The sequence below is a fragment of the Monopterus albus genome, unplaced genomic scaffold, assembly GCF_001952655.1.
Source record: "Monopterus albus unplaced genomic scaffold, M_albus_1.0 scaffold288.1, whole genome shotgun sequence".
NCBI lineage: Eukaryota > Metazoa > Chordata > Actinopteri > Synbranchiformes > Synbranchidae > Monopterus > Monopterus albus.
Window position 1 is genome coordinate 357,306 of NW_018128168.1, and position 24,269 is coordinate 381,574.

Consider the following 24,269-nt stretch of genomic DNA (forward strand, 5'->3'; position numbering starts at 1 on the left):
CATCAGGTCAGTAATGGCCAAGGATGTCGATCTTTGTGACCTAAAACCATATTGGCAATCAGAGAGGATTTTATGTTTGTCAATAAATGTGTCTAATCTGTTATTAAAGAGTTTTTCCAGAATTTTTGAAAATTGTGACAACAGAGAAATCGGTCTATAATTTGTGAGGTTGTGCTTATCACCAGATTTATACAGAGGAATAACCCTTGCTATTTTCATATTATTGGGGAACTGCCCAAGTCGAAACGACATGTTAAAAATATGGGTTAATGGTTTAGATATCCCCTCAATTACCCATTTGACAGTTGTCATGGTGATACCATCACTATCACTGGATGTTTTGTTACCACCTTTGTTCACTATCTCTATAATTTCCTTTTCAGCTATGGGCTTCAAAAACATAGAACTCATGTTCCTTTCGATTGTATTATTATTTATAGTGACGGATATATCATCTGTACAAATTCTTTTTGCTAAACCAGGACCAACATTCACAAAGAACCTATTAAACTTATCAACTACATCCTCCATTCTATTAACCGGTGTATCATTATCCATAAAATATTGAGGGTAGTTACTCTTTCTAGAACTGTTTCTAATCAATTTATTTAACATATTCCACGTACCTCTCATGTTATTTTTATTATCCTCTAATATTTTAGAGTAATATAGTTTCTTACATCTCCTCAAAATCTCAGTTAATTTGTTCTTATATGACTTATATTTTTCTTCCGCCTTCTTTGATCTGTCCTTTATGAATTGCTTATATAATGCATTCTTCTTTTTGCATGCATTCTGTAATCCCTTGCTCATCCACGGTCTCTCACTATAATTCCTTTTATTTTTATACTGCTTACGAGTACAGTCATATACTTTCTTAAATATGTTTAAAAATTGCTCATATGCTTTATCTAAGTCATCCTCCCTGTAAACTGGTTCCCAGTTTTGCCCCATGAAATCATCTTTTAGCCTTATTATTTTGTGAATACAGATTGTGCTGCTTGGGTTCTTACATTCTGACATGTACAAACCATCGACTGTACAAATTGGTACAAACCAACAGGCCAGCTGCCACCACAGTTGACCACAGTTAATTGGTCCACTTACTCAAAATCTTAATTCAGTTTCTACATAATTAAAAAGCAATGTGGGAATACATTGGGGAAATCTTAAGCAAACTTTGATAAAAATTGATTTACATGTACTGCTAGGAAATAAAGCAAACTGTAGACTAATAGCCATCGCTTCACCTAACCTTAACAGGTGGGGGACATACATTTATAAAAATTAAAGCAGTGAAGAAAGATGAGTTGGTGTGATCCGTTTACAATATTGCAACTGTATATGACTCCATAAGAGGTCCACGCTACAATGTTAGCGATACCAATTCATAATTACCTCTTAATTTAGTACATACATAAAAGCACTATATAGAGACATTCCAATCCAGACTCTCTTTAGTTCAGTTCAAAGTGTTTATTTGTCATATGCAGTTAGGAAATGTGTTTCCCTGTACAATGAAATTCTTACTTTGCCATCCACATGAATGCCACAAAATACAAATGAAATATAAAGCAGATAAATAAGTAACACATTCAGCTTCTCTCTGTACTGCCTCTTGGCCGCTGTGATGGCTTTCCTCAGTCTGTACTTCGTCTCATCGCCTGATCTGAATGCATGAGAGTGAGCACGCAGCATGTGGCGTACCTGACTGTTTATCCAGGGCTTCTGGTTGGGGAAACCTCCTGACTTGTATGGTGGGCACAATATTGCCGATACAGGTACTGATGTATCCGGTCAAATACTCAGCATAATGTACGCTGACAGAAAAGTCCTCTGAGGTGCTGCAGCTTTAAACACATCTCAGTCTGACTGGGTGAAACAGTCCAGTAGGATGCCTTCAGTGTCTGGGGTCCAGAGTTTAATTTGTTTGGCGAGAGGGTTTGTTTCAGTCTTTAGGACACACCAGCCACTGGTCTGGAAGCTTGAAGGTCTGCAGAAAAACCTGGAATTTTGTGAAAGGACTTGCAGTGTTCAGAAAATAAGATGAAGTATCCAAGCCCCTAAAATTTTCCCTATTCATGAGGTAGAACTTTGCATTTTAACTGGATCAAATCAGTGAAGAGTTGAGAAATTATTTAATTTGGAAATTGAGCTTCTGCTGTTAATATTCACCACAGCACAAGTGACCCCACACATTTTGGTTTGACATGGCTAGACTACAGTTAATTCATTAACAATGGCTCTGGCCTACTCAAATGTCCCAGTGAGTTATGACTGGGAGCCAGTATACACAGTATCAGACACAAAAGCAACTAAATGCAGTTCAGCAGATAAGGTTTTCTTACTATGACATATCAAGATGGCTTCCATGAAAAAGGCCTAATGAAATGGTTCCTTGGGAGGGACCCCCCCCCAAAAAAGTTCAGCGCTCTACTTTGCTGTGGCCAAACATATCAGGTTTAAGTGTAAAGCAACAACCATTAGACATTTGAGTGCAGTTGAATACAGTGTATGAGCCTCTATTTTGTGAAGGAGATAGTCACATTGGAATCTCAGACATGTGCGCTTTATTGGGTTGTGTACAGAGGCTTGAAGCCCTAACCGTCATACAAGTAAAAGCTTCATCTTTTGGATCATGACAATCTGGACCAAGTATTTAAGGCTGAAAGTACAAAAACAAAACAAGTTTCAGATTATATAATTTAGATATTAAGCAATACTACAGGTCTGTTGGGTAATGGACCCACCAGAGAATAAACCTTCATAGAGGCAAATAAAGGTGGTGAACAAGGACATCTGGAATGACCTACACAAACACAACAACGGACATCATGTTCCTCACACATTCACACCGCCTGGGGCACTCTGTACTCCTGGCAGAGTTTTTCCCCCATCAGAGGGCATGGTGCTATAGCCATGGTGATGAGGGAAAACAAGAGGTGTTATAGGCTCAGCATACACCAGTGTATTAGTGTAGGCATGTATGCAGAGCCATTTTGGGTTTGTAGCAGTGTGTTTTGGGGAGGGGACTTGACAGTCTATTTAGAAGCACTTCCTGTGGACAATGCTGGGGCCAGACTCATCATACTCCTGCTTGCTGATCCACATCTGCTGGAAGGTGGACAGGGAAGCCAGGATGGAGCCTCCAATCCATACAGAGTACTTCCTTTCTGGGGGAGCAATGATCTGTAGGGAGCAAGATGGGGAAAGGGCATCAATAGTGAAATCAACCTTTCTAGCAACTGCACTTCATTACTGGGATAAGGATGATTTATTTGGCCAACTATGTTACACACAAGGAATTCATTTCCCGGTACAGAACCGAGGCAGCCATCTGTGGCACCAAATACAAGTCTATATTTAAATATAGACAAGAACTACTGCATTAACAGTGTTGATCCACTGAGTGGCAGTAGAGATAAAGAGCTTTCTGGAACACATTTGTATTATTTACTTGAGGATGAGAGTTTTACCTTGATCTTCATAGTGGTGGGTGCCAGAGCAGTGATTTCCTTCTGCATACGGTCAGCAATGCCAGGGTACATGGTGGTACCTCCAGACAGCACAGTGTTGGCGTACAGGTCCTTACGGATATCCACGTCACACTTCATGATGCTGTTGAAGGTAGTTTCATGGATACCACAAGACTCCATACCTGTGAAAGAGGATGCAAAGTCAATTTATTGTCTTCTATATACATTTAAGTTTTATCTCTGCTGCTACAAACATTGCCTATGGATCTGTATTTCATCCACCAATTAAGCACATTTGAGACATTCAAAGTAAGATTTCCTTCGCTACTCACCAAGGAAAGAGGGCTGGAAAAGGGACTCAGGGCAACGGAACCTCTCATTGCCAATGGTGATGACCTGTCCATCAGGGAGTTCATAGCTTTTCTCCAGGGACGAAGAGGAGGCAGCAGTTCCCATTTCTTGCTCAAAGTCCAGTGCAACATAACACAGCTTCTCCTTAATGTCACGCACGATCTCACGCTCAGCTGTGACACAAAACAGACATTTGTCATTTTTTTCCAGTTCTCCCTCAACTTGAACCATTAGCTTGTTTTGAAGTCTCTTGTATTCTTGTGCTCACCTGTGGTAGTGAAGCTGTAACCCCTTTCAGTCAGGATCTTCATGAGGTAGTCTGTGAGGTCCCTGCCAGCCAGGTCCAACCTGAGGATGGCATGGGGCAGGGCATAACCTTCATAGATGGGCACTGTGTGGGTCACACCATCACCCGAGTCCATGACAATACCAGTGGTACGACCAGAGGCATACAGGGACAGCACAGCCTGGATGGCCACATACATGGCAGGCGTGTTGAAGGTCTCAAACATGATCTGGAGGAAAAGAAACAACTTGTTGAATCTCTGAGTCAGAGTAACCTGAATGGGTTAGTACAGTCAGATCAGGGGGGGACAGCACACATTTCAAATATAAACACCTGCAATTACAGGAATATGTCCTTTAGTGTGGTCATGTTAACTGTACAGTAATCTGCTGTATCATGCAGTTAAGCATATCTATCCCAAGCCTCAACAGAAAGTTGTGACATGCTGCTACTAGTCATTCCTGATGCATCAGTGCAGCAATAGAAACCTGAAGCATCCGCAGAGATGAAAAAGATCAGCTCAGGACAGAGGAAACCTGGAGGATGAAGGAGCAGGAGGAAATGGACAGATTGAGCAGAAGAAGAAATGCCTGGGCAGCAACACTTTTCCTGTTGCTGGGCCCTGCAAGTGAGCCAAGTAGGTTTCCTGACTGAAAGAATAAGTGTTAGCCATCCTTACCTGGGTCATCTTTTCCCTGTTGGCCTTGGGGTTCAGGGGGGCCTCTGTGAGCAGGACTGGGTGCTCCTCAGGGGCAACTCTCAGCTCATTGTAGAAAGTGTGATGCCAGATCTTCTCCATGTCATCCCAGTTGGTGACAATACCATGCTCAATGGGGTACTTCAGGGTCAGGATACCTCTTTTGCTCTGTGCTTCATCACCAACATAACTGTCTTTCTGGCCCATACCAACCATCACACCCTGTGCAGCAAGAGTGAGGTTACATATTAAACTCACAACTACAGTGTACAAAGTTATTTGTAGAGTAGGATTTATGAGGAAAACTGTACCTGATGCCTGGGACGTCCAACAATGGAAGGGAACACAGCACGTGGAGCATCATCTCCAGCAAAGCCAGCCTTGCACATCCCAGATCCATTGTCAACAACGAGGGCAGCAATTTCTTCTTCCATTTTCTGGATAGAGAGTGAGATGAGAGAACAGTTTATAGCTGATGCTCTGACAGGTTTGTGTTACATCTGGCAAACTACTATGTTCAAGCCTTGTCATTATGGAAGCTGGACACTGGATGTCGCAATGGCGCTGTTTCATTCCAAATCCAGAGCTAAGAAACAAAGGCAGTTTCTCCCTGGTCAGGCCATGGCCATTGCCATATAAGGAAAAAACAAGAACAGCTTAGAAACAGCGGCTGACCGGCCGTGAAACCGCCCAGTGTGTCGTTAAATCTCAAATGACACCGAGAACCGGCCACTCCCTACACCGGGGTCATCGTAACAGGCTGAACCACCGTTAATATACACTTTAAGATGCAGCTTTAGCAGTGAATGAACTTGCATCCCCAGCTTTAACAGTGAATGAACTTGCATCCCCAGTCACCCAATGTAACGTTACCGTTATGTCGTGACCGTCCCAGCTAAAGGTTAAAGCTATGTGGAAAGCCAATATCTAACGGATGCAGCCTTGAGCGTTAAACGGCTTCGTAACCTTAACTTCATACCAACATTTGCCCTTTCTGTACAAATCTTAGCTATCCCTTATATTGAATGAGTTTAATTTCCCATTGTGTGTGAAATCAGAAGAACCCAGACTATGAAACCGTGCACAGGTAGATGCTTAACATTACATGCCAGCGAGAAGGTAAAGCTTTTTAACGCAGCCTGAATCATTAAATCGATAAAGTGATAACATGGGCCAGCCAGGTTATTTCACACTGCTTTTTTTTGTCAAACGGCAGTAATGCCAACCCACCTCTGGTGACAGTGTTGACGCCAATGGCTATAGCTCGCTATTTTACGAACAAGTGCGTTAACTTATAAATGCTGCTCCTACTTGAAAACCTGAGACCCCAATTTAACCGGTGAACTAACGCTAGCTTAAATGCAGCTCACTGCATCAAATATTCCGCACAACTGTATTAGAGAAACGCATTTAAATGTCAAAAACACTTAAGTTAATTCCGCTCGTCTTACCTGTGTGAATATGGGTTATCGCCTTAGGAGGACTGTGATTGAGCGCTACGCTCCGCTACTGTTTGCTGTCTAAGCTTCTCTGCTACAGACGCTAATACAATGCAGGACTTTATCTGAGCTCGTGCTGCAGCCCCTCTCCATAAAAGGAGAACTTTCCGCACGGCGCTCTCTGATTGGTTCTGCCGCATCCACTGGGTGTGGCGCATGCACATTACGGGACCGCACTCAGACAAGGCAGGGTTTCAAGCAATATGAAAACTAACTTATTTACTACCAAAATGATCAACCTGGGGTTTTTCAGTGTTCAATAAAACATATTTTATTATCACTCTCCATCACTGTATACATCATATAATACTTGCCTTTGTATATTAATCCTGGGATACCTCCTTCTTGTTATTTTGTCAATTGGCTACTGTAACAATATTTTCCCCGTGGGACTATAAAGTAGTCTAAAATAAAGTACTCTATCTGTCTATCTATCTATCTATCTATCTATCTATCTATCTATCTATCTATCTCTCAATCATGATATACAAATGTGACACAAGTGGGCACAAAACGTTTGCTGCAAAACACAACATCCTTGAGTATGAAACATTTTAAATATGTCCTTTTATGTATTTGCTCTTTGTACATTGAACTAATATGCACATTTTGATATAGGCTAATTCAGTTTACACTCTTTTTGTTTTAATCCTTGACATCATCCACAGTAAGAAGAGGCCTACATTTTGTCCTGGTTAAGCAGTTCCACATTTGATTATTGTCTTAATTGTCCCTAAGGGGAAATTGGTCTTAATCACAAATGCTGCATACAGCTTCATACAATAGGACATACAGTAAACAAATGTAAAAGCATAGTTGTGCTAGTAGTTGTTGTCCTAGTTGTTCCATCTTTGTGCTTTGGGTACTTAAGTGCAGAGCATATGACCAACATATTCATAATTAAATGAGGGACACAAAAAGAGCTGGACTGTACCAAAGAATGTGGTAATGCATTTGTTGCAAACCAAAATTCTCTCACTCATCGCAGATACTCGTGGCTGGTCGTGCCAGGGCATGAGATGGTTACAGTCTCAGGGTCACTGCCAGCATTGTCAACACCCTGAAGGACATGTCTGCCCAGGACACATCAGTGTGTTTCATACACACATCCCCATGCAGAGCAGAGTGACAGTGGGCACATGGGGTCAAGCGGAGGCTTGTTTAAAGCAAACATTAACCAGGCTGTTAATCTTGAACTCTCATCACTTGTGTTATAATGTGCAACTGAGTGCAGGGGGATGATTAATCTTGCTTGGCTCAATTAGATGTAATAGAGAGGTGTGTAATTTCCTGAACATGTCTATAATATGTGTCACAATTAATGTGCAATGGCAGTTATGGAACTATTATTCAGGAATGTGGCTTGCTGCATCAATACACCTGCTCATGGACAGGTTGCATAACTGTAGCCTGATATACATGATTAGATGTAATATTTATTGCATGGTAACATGCTTTAAAACCCCCTATGCAAACCTCATCTTTTAAATTAGCTGACCAGCTATTAGGTGGGTGGGTCGGGGTGCTATTGTAACTCAATAAGGCCACCGGACAAAGACTCATAAACTTACTCTAGGAATTCTCACTGGCTCCTAATAAGGATATATGGGAGCTGTCTCACCGAGAGACAGGAAATGGGTTTCACAGAGCCTCACTTCAGCAGATGCACGCAGGAAGTGACCACCCAGACCTACAAACACACACGCCCTTATGCCATCAGGTATGGAGCAGTTAAGAACACAAAATGAGCTGATCAGGGAATTAGCTTTTCAGATGGGCATTATCCTGCTTCAGACAGACACTAAGCACACACATGCACGCATACACACACACACCAAGTATATAGCCAGGACAAGACAGCCATCCCTTTAAGTGTTCCTTTGGATGACATCCATATAAGGGACTTTTGGAGCAAGTCACATGGGGCAGAATGCACTGCTCAGGTCATGTGACCAGTCTGAGGAAATGAATGAATCTCACTTTTTAAGGCTGTGTCTGTTTGTATGCTTTGAGACATTCCACCTTGATTTCAGGATTCTTCATCTTTACACAGAGATATATACATAGAAAAGGACATTTTCTTTTCTTTTTTAATCTTTGTACTCACCTACTCCTCTCTGAAGAAATTTGTTTCCCTGGACACTCATTCCTTAAGCAATTTCAAAACTCAGCAGCGTGCCATGACTCGTGTGCATTACAATACACACACACACACATAAATGCACTCCCTCCCTACATTGCTCACTCACACAGTCAGAGAAACTCAAAGGCCTGGCTCTCGGGTCTGACTAAGACCGTATATGGAAGAAGCTAGCAGGTATAAATTCTGTCCAATTTACGCACAACCTCAATCTCTCTCTCTCTTTCTCTCAAACATACATTCATTGCTTCCTTTATTTGCCACATTTCCTCTCTCAGTCTTCCTCAATCACTCCATTAATTTTTCCAAGTCAGGCATAGAAGTGCATTATGAGGTTAGAGTATTTGCCCGTTTCACTCTCTGCAGTCTTCCCAGTCATTTATGGAATGACATTCCAGCTGAGTTTCATACACAGTACTGAGAGGAGAGCGTGCTCAGTGTGAGGACATTGTGAAATATTCTTTGACATGTAATATTGGAAGACTAATTTTTAAGACAAATTTCACATTGGAAAAAAAAGTCTGCCTGCTTTATCTGGTTGGTAATCCAGGATAATTTGGAAGAATGAAGAGTCATTAATCCCATAGGCAACTATCTTGCCAAAGTGTCTGGAACTCAATTCAAATTTTTGTATTCGATATCTTTTTTTTTCCTTTCTTTTGGACACTTGGGGTTAGTGGAAACAAACAAGTTAGTTATCTTTTGACAGATTCAGGCTAGTCAGTCTCTATGCTAAGATAAAACAACTTCAAATTCCACATACACATGTGAGTGATTTCCGTCTTTTTGCCAAGAAAGCAAGTCCAAGTTCTCCCATAATTCATCCACATTTCACATCACCTTGACCCCTTTTATATTTTTCTTTTTTCATCTTAATGGTTTCATGCTGCACTTTGTGCAAAATTAAGCACTTATCAAAATGACAATGTAAATTCTAACTTAAAAGCAACAAACACAAATGATATATATACATTTATACTCAGTTTTACAAATTTTATTCACAGAAACAACATTTGAGCTTTACCATGAAATAATAAACTGCAAATACCAGTGTCAGAACAAAGTGAATTCTTTTTTATGTTAGTCAAGCAGTCCAACTCTTCCCCAGGTCTACCAGCTCCATGCCTTCACAGTAGGACCGCGGCCTTGACACCCTCACCTGCTTTCACAGGGAAACGACACATAATTACACGGTGAAACCAGATCCCTCTGTCTCGGTAACACTTGGTCAAACACTCACTGTGGGTGTCTTGTGGGAAGCCAGTTGCTGCAGAAGTGGGAAGGGAGTCCACTGAATAGGTTCCACAGGCCAGCTACAGACAGAAAGGTCACTGGCCTTACCCGAATCCAACACACCATCACCCATACTCATCTCACTCCCCCTCCAGCCATACTGGGAGCTACAGGGAGCACAAATAGCCAAAGCATTAGGAAATTATTATTACAGTTATAAAGTCATTGTATGCAATATTGAATTTGTGTGTGTGCGAGCACCTGTGGGGGTAGATTGTATTGATGTGTGGCCCATGGCTTGTGCAGGTGGAAGCCAGCGACAGTGTGTCATCATGGTAACAGCAAGGGCGGTCGAGTGCCCGCAGGTGCAGTAACTCATCAGACCGTGTAAAGGCAGGATTGTCCATGGAGTCTGCAGAGCCCGCCCACGAACGCAACCAGAACCGACCTGACAGCTCGTCAAAATGATTGAACCTGCGATAGCTATACACAACAATAAATCAAATTTACAGGCTGATTCTATTGGAACTACCTTATAGTTGAAATAAATTATTCTTATACAGTATATACACAATATTGTGCAAATGTTCTAGGCACTTCAGACTGGTCCCAAATTCATTGTACAACATGAGCCCAAACATCCAGCCAGAGTCATGAAGAGCTTCAGAGAACAAAGAGTGCTGCAGCAGATGGTCTGGCCCCCACAGAGCCCCGATTTTAGATTATAGAGCCAGTCTGGGATCACATGAAAAGACAGAAGACAGTGAGACAAACTAAATCCACAGAACAACTGTGGCAATTTCTCCAAGATGCTTGGAACCACCCATCTGTCAAGAACCTCACATAAAATGAGCCTGCTGGAGAAAGCAGAACTCTGTTCATACAAGTCTCTGAACAGATCGTTCACTCCCTGCTGGTTAGACACCGTGGATTTTAGGCTTAACTTTGGACTTATTGCTTCCTGTCTGAACTTTATCTGTGTGCATACCCAGTATTACAATTTAATCCAGGCAGCAGAGTGAAACTGCTGTTCTCAATTCAGGCTGCTAAGCACTCCCCTCTTGGTGATTTAGGTTCAGACAACACAGAAGTGTTTGAGCACAAAAATCTGGGCTAGTGCAGCTTTAAGGCAGAAATTCAATGCATTTACTGAGGCATGCCCAAATCATAATTCATCAACTCCAGACTTCTCTTGAAAGGTTATTCAAAGTTCATAGCAAGACAGTTATAAACCATAATATTTATTCTGATATGTAGTTTTACTGATGAGGTTTATTTTACATAAATTGCCAGTGTCTATAGGCCCACCACTGAAAATGACTCAAAAAAATACTTTGCTGTGGATAGGAGAAATTTGAATCAATTACCATGGAAATAAGTGAGGAAAGTCTTTAGTCATTACAGATTTGGTGTGGTTACAGTGGAGATGCCAAGTCTGTGAGGGCTGTCTGCGAGTCTGGAGGGGGAGATGTTTACCAAGGAGGTTATGTTTTTAAGCACACATTTTCTTGGTTTGTTTACAGCATAACTCAAAACGTTATGAATAAATTTTGATGAAACTTTTTGGAGAGGTATTGGTCCATTACATTTTGGTGATGATCAGGATCATCATCCGGATCCAGGAATCTTTAAAATCTGGAATAACTTTCACAGAAATAATGATATAAATGTTATTCCAAATGTTAGAGGTAGGTTTTAATGGAATAATATTATGAAGCTCAAACTATCATGGGAATATTGCTTTTAGATGAAATGGCATTATGGGGAAGCTTGGCTGCTTTGATGGAGGTTTGCACTGCTGTCTAGTCTTCAGTGTTAGATTTTACAGCCACACTGACACCTAGTGGACTTTACTGTAATTACACACCAATAATAATAATAATAATAATAATAGTAAACTTTATTTCTATAGCACTCAACAACTCGTAGGAGCCCTGAGTGCTGTAATTAATCATGCGAGGATTTGTCCAGCTCAGTGGCTGGTTTTCACTCCTTGTTCACAAAACACATGATCTTACCCCAGGTGTCCATTGTGTCACATATTCAAATGAATCATGTTTAGTCAAATGCATAACTATGTTTAACATGTGTGTTGTTATTGTGTCATTTTAAAGGGCCCCCATAAGACATTGAGACTGCTCACTATAGACTGTCACACAAACAGACTACCATTTCATTCATTTGACAACATGTATATATTCTGTTTTTTTATACTGTTGTGCACACTGGGGGGCAATGGGATGGAGTCAAATTCCTTGTATTTTAGATAATACTTGGCAATAAAGGTTATGCTTATTTTCAACTAGACTGTCCTCTAAACTTCAAATTTTAATGTTTTTCTTGTACAAACACTATGCTTATGTGTTCTATCTGTAGGTCTTGAAGGTCTTACAGCTCAGTTTTTCCTCCATAAAATGGATGTTAAAAAAGTCTACCAATATTTTGGTATTAAAAAGTCTTAAAGGCTGTATGTGTGCACTGTGTGTATTAATCTTCATATGTGCGTGTGTACCTGCTGCGAGTCTGATCCACTTTGGCCTGGATCAGAACAGCTCGGTAGCGTCGCACCGCCACAAGGGCCAAAACGCCAATGAGTGTCACCATGAGGAGTAAGATGGCGAGACATGCACCCACGAGCCGCGCTTGAGTCATCCTCACGTCACACTGGGGACCCATGTACCAGAAGTCTTCTCCTACAGCACAGCTAATACACATACATAAATACAATTACATGCACAAAACATTGTTGGCTGCACAAAGAGATACAAAATTGGTGTATGAGCATGTGTGTGTGTTTTTACTGGCAAACTGGAAGTTGATCTGGATGGTGTGTACAGATGCCATGGTGGTGGCAGTGGTCAAATCGACAGACAGAAGAACAGCTGTATTTTGCAGTGCCAAGCAGGGAAACACATTTATAGCCTTCTGGGCACTGCAGTAGCCAGTCACACACATCAGCTTGCATACCTGGGGGAAAGACGTTAAAGAATAAGGCTGGTGTTATGCTACATTTTTATTATTGTCAACAAATCCTATAAAAAGACCAAAACCAATATTGTGTTTTCAGCCTCCCCTTCCTGTCTGTGGCACTTGGCCACAAGCCCATTCATATCCACCAAAGATGCAAATCTTTAAAACAGGTTACAAATATATACATTTATTTTTTAAAAATCAAGTGTCAAAAAACATTTGACTACTGTAGCTTTTATTAAATGTTACTCAACAGTTTGTCCCAACCAGACAGCCATAGTTTACATTGTTGCTAGGAAAAAGGATGTGTCACTTTGTTTTGAGTCTCACCTGACCCTCTGGCAGCTGACTAGAAATTAGTTAATGCACCTTTAAACTATAGTGCCCATATTCATCATAATGATGGAGCATTTCACTGATAGGTTTTGGACAACAGTGGAGCTCTCTGACAGAGGGATAAGATATCAGACACTGGATACACAGACAGAGCTTTTTATTAGGATAAATTCTTAGTTTAAATCTTTTCAAAGGGTGTGTTGACTGTAAAAATACAGAATATCACCAGCATTTTACTTTAAATGTGTCTGCTTGCGAAATAAAACACAGTAGCAAACATACATTGAAGATTATGGGGCATGCATTCCAAGAAATTAAGAATAAAATAATTAACAGGTTTTGATTAAGTGTAATGTACATGCAGAGTCGGCCGACCTTTGTGTAATACACTGCATCCAAGTACTCCTATTAGCACGGATAACCTGCCTCTCAAACTAGTTTGTCCACCAGTAAATACCAAAGTAATCCAGGTGTATTACTCACATTTTTTTTATAGATTGTGATTCTGGGTCAATCTGAGTTGTGATTGTTTTCATGCCTGTAACTGGGCTAATTAGGAAACCAGATTAAGAATTAAATTCCCTCTGTGGCTGACCAATAGCTGACAGGAAATTAGGTGTCAACGGTGTAGAAAAATGTACAGCAAACTTCCCGAATGGACTTGGCTTAAACCCCTTGGCCACCCACCAAATTTGGAATCCTAAGTCATGTTTGTAGACTGACATCTAAACCCTGACTCACCTCCTAGCGTGACGTTGGTTATCTTGGACGATCGGAAGCTCCTCCCCTCACGAACGGCCTGAGCTAGTCCTGTTCTTTCCAACAGCGATGCGGGTCCTGTCATGCTGAGCCACTGCAGAGCCCCGCTGGTTTTAAATTCCACCAGACTCTGCACTGCATGGCCACTGGAACAGCAGCAGATTCCATTTATGTACGTCTCTTTAACACAGCCTAAATCTAGCCACAGTTATTACTATGAGTCACAGTGCCTAGCATTCAATTTTCTGAAAAATAAATAGCATCTCTGAAAAACCCAGAACACAATTTCCCCCTGTTCTGAAGGAATTTTTAATGTTTCCAGAATCCTCAAAGATTCTTCTGACCATCTGGGTTAAAAAAAAAAAATCTCCTTACTGTGAGACAAGCAGTTTAAGTTGCACCTCTTTTTCTTAATGCAAACAAAAGTGATAGCCAGAAATAAGATATACATTAGATTTTTGACCTGAGCATGGTGCTAGAAAAAAATGTAAAGTTAGTGCAAGTCGTCGTGAGGGGCACATGAATGTCTGTACAGCAAGCACATATGCCATTTCCTGTCACCTGGATAAGGAAATGCTGTTGGAACTTAAACATACATTTAAAAAAATTAAATCACACACTAGATGGAATTTTTTTCCATTCAGGTGAATCATTGAGGATTATAGTTTTTTGTATTGACTAGAAATTATTTTTGGAAAATTAGATGCTTATGTCTAAGACTTGAATTTAAGGGTAATACAAGAGAAGCATAAACTATGGCTAGCTGGTACCTTGCTATGTTCTGTATTCCTTCTTTTTTAAATCCGTCTATACCACCTCACCTGCTCCAGACTCCCAGCAGCCGGCCGAACCCCGGGGCTTTCTGTAGGTACAGCTCCACCTGAGAGAAGCCAAAAGTAAGAACTTTGCACCAGCTACTAAATAAAAGTTAAAAGCTATTGTATAAGGAGTTTATTGGTGTTGCATGCATGCTGGTGTGCGCCATCCCAACCCAAGCAGCGGCGTCTTTTTCCAAGCTAGTAGTGAAAGCTGATCTGGACTCTTCCACAATTATCTGCAGCAGCAGCTCAAATGACTCCACTGAAGAGAACAAGCAAATGATGCCATTACAACAGGTCTGGACACACAGTCTGGATATTTAATAACACACAGACATTACTGTACCTCTAACGGCTGCAGGCTGGTCTGGCACAATGAAAAATCTGGGTGGCTGACTAGTTGTGGAGCTCCAAGCAGGTGTGGAGGGTAAGGCAGAGGGTGTAAGCACCACATGGCTCTGCTGGCTGGGATGTGAGGTTAGAGAGGATGGAGGTCCCCATGATGGGCAGGTCCAGACGGTGTGATTCCCTCCTGTCTGAAAGTCTGTGTTGTCCAGCTGGCCCTCGTCTTCACACAGATTTTCAGCAAATCACTGGAGCTGAAGTCCCCTCCTGCTTCAAACACTCCACTATCATATGGGTTCCCAAGAAACCCTCCATCCGTGAACTGAACGACCACAGACCTGTCACCCTGACATGTGATCATGAAGTCCTTTGATAGACTGGTGCTGACCCATGTGAAGGACTTTTATCTCCATAATCTGATTTTGCAGTTGTGAGTAAGAGTGGAGAAATATGTGTTGTAGTAATATTGTTGTGGGAATGTTTATGTGTAGCAGGGACATTAGTAGAAGACGGAAAAGGCAGGTGGTGATGTGTACGAGGTGTGAGCAAAGATGTAGATTTGGTCGTTTGTAAAGGGGTAGACATGGCTTTGTGGTCGATAAGGAGTGTGTATAAGGTGGAGTCACTGGTAGAGGAGGTTAAAGGCGGTGGTGTGCGAGTAACGTGTGAGCTACCAGAAAACGTAGTGTGTGTTTGGAGCATGTTTGAAGGTGTAGAGGAGTGTGTGGATGTACTGGGTGAAAAAAGAGAAACAGGAGCCTGTGAATTTGTGTGCGAATTTTCATGTAAGAGTGGATGAGTAGGATGCAGTGTTTCAGAAGTAGCTCCTGTGTCAGCAGAGTCACGGACTACACCTCCCATCGTCAGCGCTGCTCTGAGTGTTGAAGAAGAACTTGTGAAACTTAAAGTCTGCTCATTAACTTTGGTAATGTCAGTTGAGGAAGGGGCATCATTTGTAGTCACATGTGGGCTAATTAAATCTCTTTGTGTACTTTGAGTTGCTGTTTGGATGTCTTTGCTTGTCTGTGTGAATGTGGAGGATGTGTAAGAAGAGTGTGTGAAGCTCTCTGTACTTTGTCGAGAGCTTGTCTTCCTCTGTGTGGATGAAGTGGGAGTGTGAAGCTCTACTGCGCTGTCGAATTTATCAGAGGACTCAAACGCAGCAGTTTCACTGGTAACATCGGCAGATTTCAATGAGTCAGTCTGACTTATGTTCAGATGAAATGATGCTGCTGCCACAGTAGTAACAGCAGTGTGAAACTCAGCGATGTGGGCAGTGGATGACTGAGTCCTGCCGGGGCCCTGTGAGGAGGAAGTTAACGCAGTGGCTTCAGTATCAGTGTCTGCACTGATTGAGTCATACTGCGGAGGTTCAGTGGAGGATTTTAAAGGGTTAGAGGTGACGGCAGAGCTCAGATCAGAAAGAAGTGTGCCTGTGCTTCGATGGCTTCTCCAAGAATGGGGCTGTTTCTCTTCACTAACAGTGCGACCAGACGGGATTACGTCGGTACCACTTTCCCAGGTTGTCCGAGAAGATATCTGAGGGGGCGTAGAGGTCAGAGGTAGAAAGCTAAAGCTGGACACAGCGGGGTGGGCACGTGTGGTTGCATGTTCATCTACATGCATAGATGTCTGAGTGACTGTATATTTGTGTAAATCCTTGCCAAACATAATGTTGGAGACACTGGATGTTGCATATGCCAGTGCCTTTTGGGTTTGAGGGAGCCTGCCGTTAGGGTTTGTTTCTGTGTTTGATGTGTCTGTACTAAGCGTACGCTCAGTGTGAAAATAGGGGTGTGTCCCATCTCTGGCAGATATGGGACTATCAGTGAGGTGAGCCGCTCCAGATGCATCCGCTCCATTGTTTGCTCCTTCCTCAGGAAAAGGGAGAGTTTCCCTATCAGCTGCTCCTGCTACACTGAGTCCCCGAAGGGTTGAGGTCGGGTAGAGCAGCCCCTTGTCCTGGGAGGAGGGACTAGACACAGACTGAGGTCCAGGACGCCACTTCAGACCTTCGTAGTGGCGACCTCTGCCCCCTTCTGTCCCTCTCACCACCTCTTGACTGGCAGGAGCTATGCTTGTAAAGTCGGTTCCTGTCTGAGACCCATGTACGGGGTCTCCATCTGGATGCTGGGTTGTGTGGTCACCTGAGGAATTCCTCTCACCTTCCTGGACTGGGTGACCAGGAACAAACACAAACACAGAGAGCGACATAGTGAGGAGAGGCAGAGTGGAAACTACAACATCTGTCTCTCTCACACCACAGTGAGAGTGATAAGAAATTTCCGACTGACAGATTAACAGTTCACAGCGCATTTTGAACAAAACATTTCCACAGTTACATCCATCCAAAGTAACCAGTGTTTTTTTTCTATTGTAAACAACAAAAAGAGCCTACTAAGCAGCTCTAAACAAGTTTTTTCATTCCCCCTATTTATTACAACTATTAGATCACACTCTTGTGATCATGGTGCAAATGGAGCTAAGTGGGCCATAATGACTCAGTAAATTTAACAAGATGAATTATTGGTTCCTCACCACAATAGTACAGCTGAACTGTATTTGAGGAGTGTCCCAGGCCTGTCCAAGTGATGGTGGCTTTGTCACAGCCAGACAGCCGAGCCACCCCCAAGCTCTCCAGGACCTGATCTTCCCCATTCCAAACACAGCGCACAGATATTCTCGAACCAACACTCAACCGTAGTAATTTTAAAAGTACCGTCCTACCCAGAGGAATATCTAAAATCCAAGTACACAGAAAAAGGGTTTTGTCAGACTGGGGGTTCATGGGGTTGAACCTGTTGTCAGTAAAATGTCCAGGTAGGGTGAGATTGATGTGGCCAGCAGGCTCCTGGTCCAGGCTGACATTTCCACCACAGTGGTGCTGCAACAAGGCCAGTGTTTTATCTGAGGAAGGAAAAAAAGATGCTGGTAAAAAAAAGGGGTATCACCCTGGCATAACTCTCTTGACCTCCATTAGTGAAAACCAGATGAATTATTTTGACATTTATGGACATAAGCTGTGGGCAGTATAGCCCAATCTAATTTGAATGATTTGAGGTATAAAAAGGTTAAATATAAGAATTTAATTAATTTTGTGTAACACGTTAACCAATTCCTTTTTATCCGTTTTATTAACTGATGATCCCTTTAGCTTTGGAGGCTGGATTGAGGCATTCAGGTTACCACAAAACACAACCATGTAATGACAATGCAGCAGAATTAATGCAACATGTTCAAACGTAGCACATGATATCTGTAGCAGTTTTCACTAAAATGTGTCCATCTCAAAGTTCAGCAGACCTAATAATAAACGGAGTACATAATGGCACCTGGTAGAATCTTAAACAAAGAATGTGCATGACACAGTCCAGGGACTGACAGATGTTCTTACCTGTTGTGATAATGAAAAGCAACAGACAGGCGTGGAGCTGCATTTCCAATCCTGAGACATTTCAGTGTCGGAGACCCTGAGAATCCTAAATCATGCAGATTTATTCACATTTACAGTATCTGAGCGTTCCGACGTGGTCCAGCAACCCGCGCACAACGAGTATCATGTCCAGTTTTCCTGCGGACAGTCCCCACCGAACGGAGAGGCGTCAGAAACATTCCTCTTCCATCATTTCCTTGTAGCGGAAAACCCTGCGCTGTCAGTAGCGCACTGGCGCAACAGTCGCTTATATTGGATACACGTGTGCCAGTTTGTCCTGCAATGTAGGATGGACAGAGAGGCGGTGTGGGAGAGGCTTTTTACACCACCTCCAGGCTGTTCCGTGACATCGTTTGAACCAATCCACATTTCCAAAGGAGAGAAGAAGAAACCCAGTGGTCGCTCCAGGGGTTTTCTTTTTTAACTCGCTGCAGAAATGCAGCACAGGAAGCTTTAACCATGAGAGAGCAGTGCATTTCATTAATGCTATTACATTTACACCCCACTGTGTCAGGCAGGGTCTTGGTGGATAAAACTATCAAGGGCACCATGGGCAAACATTTGCTGTTTTCCCCCACTGACCCCCAACCCCCTCATAATATGCAGACTGTGCTGAACAATACGAAACAGTACTTAGTATGTCATAGTTGACTTACATTGACTTACATTCATTTTCTGAAGACTTGGCCTAACCTTATACTAAATCTAAATCAAATCCATAGTTAATGATGGCTCCTGAACAGTTCGAACTTTGCCCATTTGACAATCCAGCCTTGGACAGGGAGCGTTGGAGACCACTAGTATCTGCAACAATATGGCCTTGTTTGTGTTTTGCTTCATCATACAGCTTCTGTCATTTCATAGTAATAAATAAATGATATAACCGTATTAGTCTCTGAAATGTGAGCACTTGACATCACTTTTCAAGCTAGTGAATTTCAAATCAGCTTGGTTTTCGTAGACTTTATTTGCATGAGAAAGGACACAAAAATTCCACCGTTATGGTAGACATTACAAGGATTTGACGATTATGACATATTTAAACTCCAAATAATACAAGCAACCATAAAACTGTACTCTGTGATGAATATGTAAAGGATAGCCCCACCTCTGAGAAAAGTACATTCACTCTCAACTTGTGTTTTAAGTAGTAAACACATAACTTACATTATAATGTAAATATACTTCTAACCACTAATTTAACCCCACTGCAACACATAACTGTTGATAGCTGATATTTCTGAAAAAACCCTGGGATATATTCAATGACAACCTTTGGGATATTCAGTGACAATGTAAAGAACGTAATTAACAGATCTGATATCACACTTCATGAGAGAACAGTGTGGTCCTCAGAATGCCTTTCTCACACCGGAGTGGGTGTGTACTGGTTGCACATGGTTCCAGTCAGGTGACGGTCGCAGGTCAAGGTGTACCTGAATTGGAAGCTGCCTATTCTCATGTGGCAGGTGTGACTGTGTGTCCCCTGCATCAGAGACCTCTGACATGACCCCAGGAGGTCATCGTGCTTCACATCCAAGTCCCATATTTCGATATACAGATTCGAGTGCGTGTCCACCTACATAAAGATGAAATAAAATACCATTAAAAATGATGAGCATACTATGATTCTGTTCATTAATAAACTGCTACATGTACATACAGTATCAGCTGGCAACTCATGTGGAAGATGCAATAAATAACCAATTGATATATTGTTTTAGAGCAAAAACAAACAAAAAAAGCACCAGTCAAAGTTAGTCAAAGTTTTTGTAGGCTATACTATATGTTTGGCATCTTGTAGATAGCAGTTCATATTTTTTCCAACATACACACAAAATGGCAAATGAAAACTCCTGTCTGAAGCTTAAAAATACAGAAGATCTAAAGCCAAAGGTTGGGATTATCCTTTTTTTATCTGAGGTGATCTGTGAGAAGACATTTACATTGCCCAGTTGAAAACGTTCATTCCATTGGGGGTCGTTTGACCTGATCATTCTGGTCCTTTCACTGAAACCACCGAAGAACAGCTTAGCATACCTGTCATTTAGTAAAAAGAAAAGAAAGTAAGTAATTAACTGTCATTTGTCTTCACACTGTATTCACAATGCCCCCCTTTACAGCACCTCTGAATCTTATACGCACCCTTCGGTCTTGCCAGTTAGATCTCCTTTCAAACCCCAGGCTCTGATGATGGTCACCTCCAGTGTTCCCCTCCAAGCTTGTTTAGGACAACAACTGGAATCCAGGTTAGGGCTCTGCGTGCATGTTTTGCTGTTTGAATTTCTTACAGCGTTGTCTTTTATGTACTCCTCAATGGCCTCTTTCAGCTGTGGTCTGTGTGGTGCAAGTCTGTACATTGGTACAAGGAAGTACTCAACAACATCAGGGTGATCTTTGAGCGTTTCCAGCCAATTCATGAAGCCCACAGAGTTGTTATGGGTGAGTGAAAACTCCCCCACCCATCCTGTGCCTCCTGCCACCTCTGTGTGATATGCATAGAGACGGGAGCTGTACAAGGCGGTGAGGTCCTGGTTCTGGAGGACTTTGGAGCAAGTCTCACTGATAGCCGATGGACTGATTTTCCCTAGGCCAAGTTTGATACCCAGTGAAAAGCAGCTGTTCACCTTGGTGACAAGATGAATATCAGATGTTTTTAGTACAGTTTATACATAATATGTATGTCTCATGATCCTAGTCTTTGCCCGTCTCCACCATATGTTTTCCCTCTGGCATTTCTCTTGCTTGGCCTGTACTGTTTTTAGATCTCACCCCTGCCTGTCCCCCGATTTAACTGCTGGATTCACCCATGTTTGGACATTTTGTTCTCTCCTGATTTCTGTCCCCACTTGTCTGCTTGCCGTTCAGGTGTGATTTCTGTCCCCACTTGTCTGCTTGCTGTTCAGGTGTGTGTTTCTCCCTGTGTTTCTCCCTGAATCTGATTATTTGTCTGCCGCCTCGTCTGAACGTACTGCCTAGCCTGCCTGTTTGCAGACACTCTGTTTTAATCCCATCACCTGCCTCATAGCCTGTCATCATATTTTCTTGTGTTCCAGTTTGCCTGCTTTAGTAGACCTACCTGCTGTTACCGCTTACCTGTGTCAGTCAATGTACATGCACCTGTGCCTGCCAGCTTACTGACCTTCACTTGGCAGTATTCTGCATTATATCCATCTCTATTAAAGCCTTATTCACTCTTTGACCATTACCTCCTTACGTCTGGTCTGGGTTCTCTATTTATAAACTGTGACAGTAGGTTGTTTACTGTGTTCATGTGCTTCTCTAGTAGGATGGTCTAACTTCTAAGAGGGAAAGTTAGATTGTACTGAATAAGAAATAATGTCTCCACAACATAACGGTTGTCAGGACCTGATTTTAGACTCTTACAATCTGTTAGCTCTGTGCTATTTTGTGCTGTACAGCCAAAAGAAAAGCTAATTCTGTTCAGATAAGTTTTATTTTAAGATGAGAGAATACATAGGTGACAAAATGAAAGGCAAACCCAACATAAAGTGTCTTAGTAAGGTGTTGAGCCACCATGTGCCACCAGAACAGCTCCAGTTCACCTTGGCATTGACTCTACAAGTCTCTGAACTCTACTGGAAGGATGAACTCCATTCTTCCAAAAGATATTCCCTCATTTGGTGTTTTGATGATGGCAGTGGAGATGCTGTCTAACAAGTCGCTTCAAAATCTCCCATAGGTGTTCAACTGGGTTGAGATCTGGTGACTGCATTTGAATCACATCATTTTCATCATCATCAAACCTTTCAGTGACCCCTCATGGCCTGTGGAGGGGGTCACCCTGGAAGAGACGACTCATTTATTCAGTTTTTTCATTTCATTTGTCACCTGTCTCTATGTATAGTTTACTGTGTAAGTGGGATCCCCAGAGAGGAGTTCTGTCATTACCAAAATGGTGATGCAGCACCACCTGAACTAGCTTCATTTCTTCACTGTCATATCTTTAATAAGGATTTCTAAAATTTGATTATTAAAGAACGGTGACCAAGGTACCGTATATACTGAGCAGGACATTTCTGAGTCAAATAAATGAATAAACGTGTTAGTGCTCTCTGGTGGACAAACTATGTAAGAGAGAAAGTCTTTAAATCACTTCAAACATCTGTGGAATTTCAGTAAGTTCTTATAAATTATGTGCCAAAAAATATGCATATACCGATTTATCTGTGGTCACTGATTAAGCAGAGTAATTATGTTGGTACGATGTCTACTGTGTGTGTTTGTGTGCTGCATGTACCTCATCTGAAGAGAGCCCGTTCAGTTTGGTCAAACAGGTACGTACAGCTATGACTCGCCTGAGACGTCCCCCAAGTTTAACCTGAAATAAAGTACAATACTGTATAAAAATCCAGTGTTTTGTTATTTTCTGTGAAATAAAATGGTGTGAGAGTGCGTGTGGGTGTGTGGCCTGATATTAGTCATGTTGTGGGGACATAAATCTGTTTATACAGTCACAATGTGGGAACTCGTGGGGACAAAAAGCAAGTCCCCAAAATATAAAATGTTAAATTTTAGAGTGATGGTTTGGATTAAGGTTGGAATATGTGTCTGGGAAATTAATATAAATCAATGTAATGTCTCCTAAAGTGATGGAAACACAAGAAACCCCTCATGTCGCCATAATAAATTAAAACAAACTTTTGTGTGTGTCTGTATTAACCTGGTAGATATAATGTGTGCCGTAGGTTTCAATGAGCATCCTGTACTGTTCCTTGGTGGCGGGACCATATGTACTAGGCAGACTTTCCAGATCACTTTTGAACTCGGCACTGAGAGATGGTTGGCATGACACACGGAAACTTAACACATAGACACATATAGAGAGAATAATAGAATGACCTGTGTGTGCAATCTTAGCTGAAAAACAAATAGTTGGTGGTGACATGGCCAGGGATCTTCACACCCTACCTGTAATAGGTACAGGTGATTCTGTGTGTGCTGAAGGTGTACTCGTCTTCACTGGTCCTTTCTGTAGCAAACTTATACACTTTGGAAAGTGTTCCTTGCAGCTGCAGGTTGGCAGACTCCCCTAAATTTAGGCCAACCTGACAACAACAACCATATTCAATATAAGATGTTTATAAAAATAACCTAAACTACATCAGTGGCCCGTTCTAAAGATTTAAATTTCATGGAATTTTATGACAGTAAGAAAATGATGCTTTGAAGATTTCTGATCCTGGTCCAGTAAACTCATATGAAAAAAAAATGCTCACATAAAATGTCAAATTATCCAATAATGGTAATACATTTCTTGGATATTTCTTGTCAACAGCAGCTGTGAGATGTGTCCTACCTGCCAGTTGTTGCCTGACAACTCCTCAGCGGTGTATTTGTTCATCAGTGAGCTGTGGACACAATTACAGGAAGTAAGCATCATAAGATCTCTTTATTTTCTAATGGATATTTTTGTTGTTCTTATTAAAATTTCTATTCATAAATAAAAATATTATAAAATTATTGGAGAATTAATAGTAATCAATCACAAGTAAAGATCGGGAAGATAAAGACTGCAAGCATGTTACTTTATTTCCGTGTCTTCGGCAGTATGTGAGAATGCTTACGCTCTGCCTCATTCAGCTTTAGCTTTAGCGTTTAGCACAATATCATGCATGCAGCCATTACTGGGATGTTTTGGAATCTTTTATAGACAGCTGATCCCCCTACAACCACCCTCTCTGGAACCCCGCCTCTGACAATTTGTTAAAAAGATGTGCATGGCCACTTTTAGAGACTAAAGATCAGAAAGGCACCAGGTCCAGACGGTGTGATTCCCTCCTGTCTGAAAGTCTGTGTTGTCCAGCTGGCCCTCGTCTTCACACAGATTTTCAGCAAATCACTGGAGCTGAAGTCCCCTCCTGCTTCAAACACTCCACTATCATATGGGTTCCCAAGAAAACCT

At 41.8% G+C, this 24,269-nt stretch overlaps 3 protein-coding genes across 3 annotated transcripts in view; all 3 read right to left on the reverse strand.

Moving 5' to 3' along the window:
- Positions 1-2,504: 2,504 nt before the first annotated feature.
- On the reverse strand, positions 2,505-6,370 carry actb1 (actin, beta 1). The gene is made up of 7 exons (XM_020622747.1): positions 6,262-6,370; positions 5,122-5,247; positions 4,793-5,032; positions 4,096-4,342; positions 3,809-4,000; positions 3,477-3,658; positions 2,505-3,189 (listed from the first exon to the last, which is right to left on the reverse strand). Exons 2-7 carry the CDS (start codon positions 5,242-5,244, stop codon positions 3,046-3,048), a joined length of 1,128 nt encoding a protein of 375 aa, XP_020478403.1. The 5' UTR covers positions 5,245-5,247; positions 6,262-6,370; the 3' UTR covers positions 2,505-3,045.
- A 3,047-nt stretch (positions 6,371-9,417) lies between these two features.
- LOC109973302 (uncharacterized) lies at positions 9,418-18,661 on the reverse strand. The gene is made up of 12 exons (XM_020622788.1): positions 18,305-18,661; positions 17,449-17,817; positions 15,312-17,084; positions 14,912-15,133; positions 14,739-14,827; positions 14,569-14,627; positions 13,730-13,893; positions 12,484-12,649; positions 12,195-12,386; positions 9,944-10,165; positions 9,690-9,849; positions 9,418-9,608 (listed from the first exon to the last, which is right to left on the reverse strand). The coding sequence occupies exons 1-12, from the start codon at positions 18,345-18,347 to the stop codon at positions 9,534-9,536; spliced, it is 3,534 nt and encodes a 1,177-aa protein (XP_020478444.1). The 5' UTR covers positions 18,348-18,661; the 3' UTR covers positions 9,418-9,533.
- Positions 18,662-19,420: 759 nt separating this feature from the next.
- LOC109973287 (perforin-1-like) overlaps positions 19,421-24,269 on the reverse strand; it is a 9,345-nt gene continuing 4,496 nt past the window's right edge. The window contains exons 5-11 of the mRNA XM_020622756.1: positions 23,664-23,715; positions 23,276-23,412; positions 23,028-23,166; positions 22,605-22,685; positions 20,489-20,970; positions 20,290-20,383; positions 19,421-19,922 (exon numbers count right to left, since the gene is read on the reverse strand). Of these exons, the coding sequence (XP_020478412.1) occupies positions 19,710-19,922; positions 20,290-20,383; positions 20,489-20,970; positions 22,605-22,685; positions 23,028-23,166; positions 23,276-23,412; positions 23,664-23,715 (1,198 nt within the window). The 3' untranslated portion in view covers positions 19,421-19,709. The remainder of the gene's footprint in view (positions 19,923-20,289; positions 20,384-20,488; positions 20,971-22,604; positions 22,686-23,027; positions 23,167-23,275; positions 23,413-23,663; positions 23,716-24,269) is intronic.

Excerpts from the sequence above, each read along its gene's own strand:
- actb1 (XM_020622747.1), bottom strand. The coding sequence starts at position 5,244 with ATGGAAGAAGAAATTGCTGCCCTCGTTGTTGACAATGGATCTGGGATG. Across the intron at positions 4,343-4,792 it reads ACAGGGAAAAGATGACCCAG|ATCATGTTTGAGACCTTCAA; the intron begins GTAAGGATGGCT and ends CTTTTCCTCCAG. Across the intron at positions 3,190-3,476 it reads CCACCACTATGAAGATCAAG|ATCATTGCTCCCCCAGAAAG; the intron begins GTAAAACTCTCA and ends TGCTCCCTACAG.
- LOC109973302 (XM_020622788.1), bottom strand. The coding sequence starts at position 18,347 with ATGCAGCTCCACGCCTGTCTGTTGCTTTTCATTATCACAACAG. Across the intron at positions 17,818-18,304 it reads GCTTTTCATTATCACAACAG|ATAAAACACTGGCCTTGTTG; the intron begins GTAAGAACATCT and ends TTCCTTCCTCAG. Across the intron at positions 10,166-12,194 it reads GTGGATCAGACTCGCAGCAG|CTATCGCAGGTTCAATCATT; the intron begins GTACACACGCAC and ends TGTTGTGTATAG.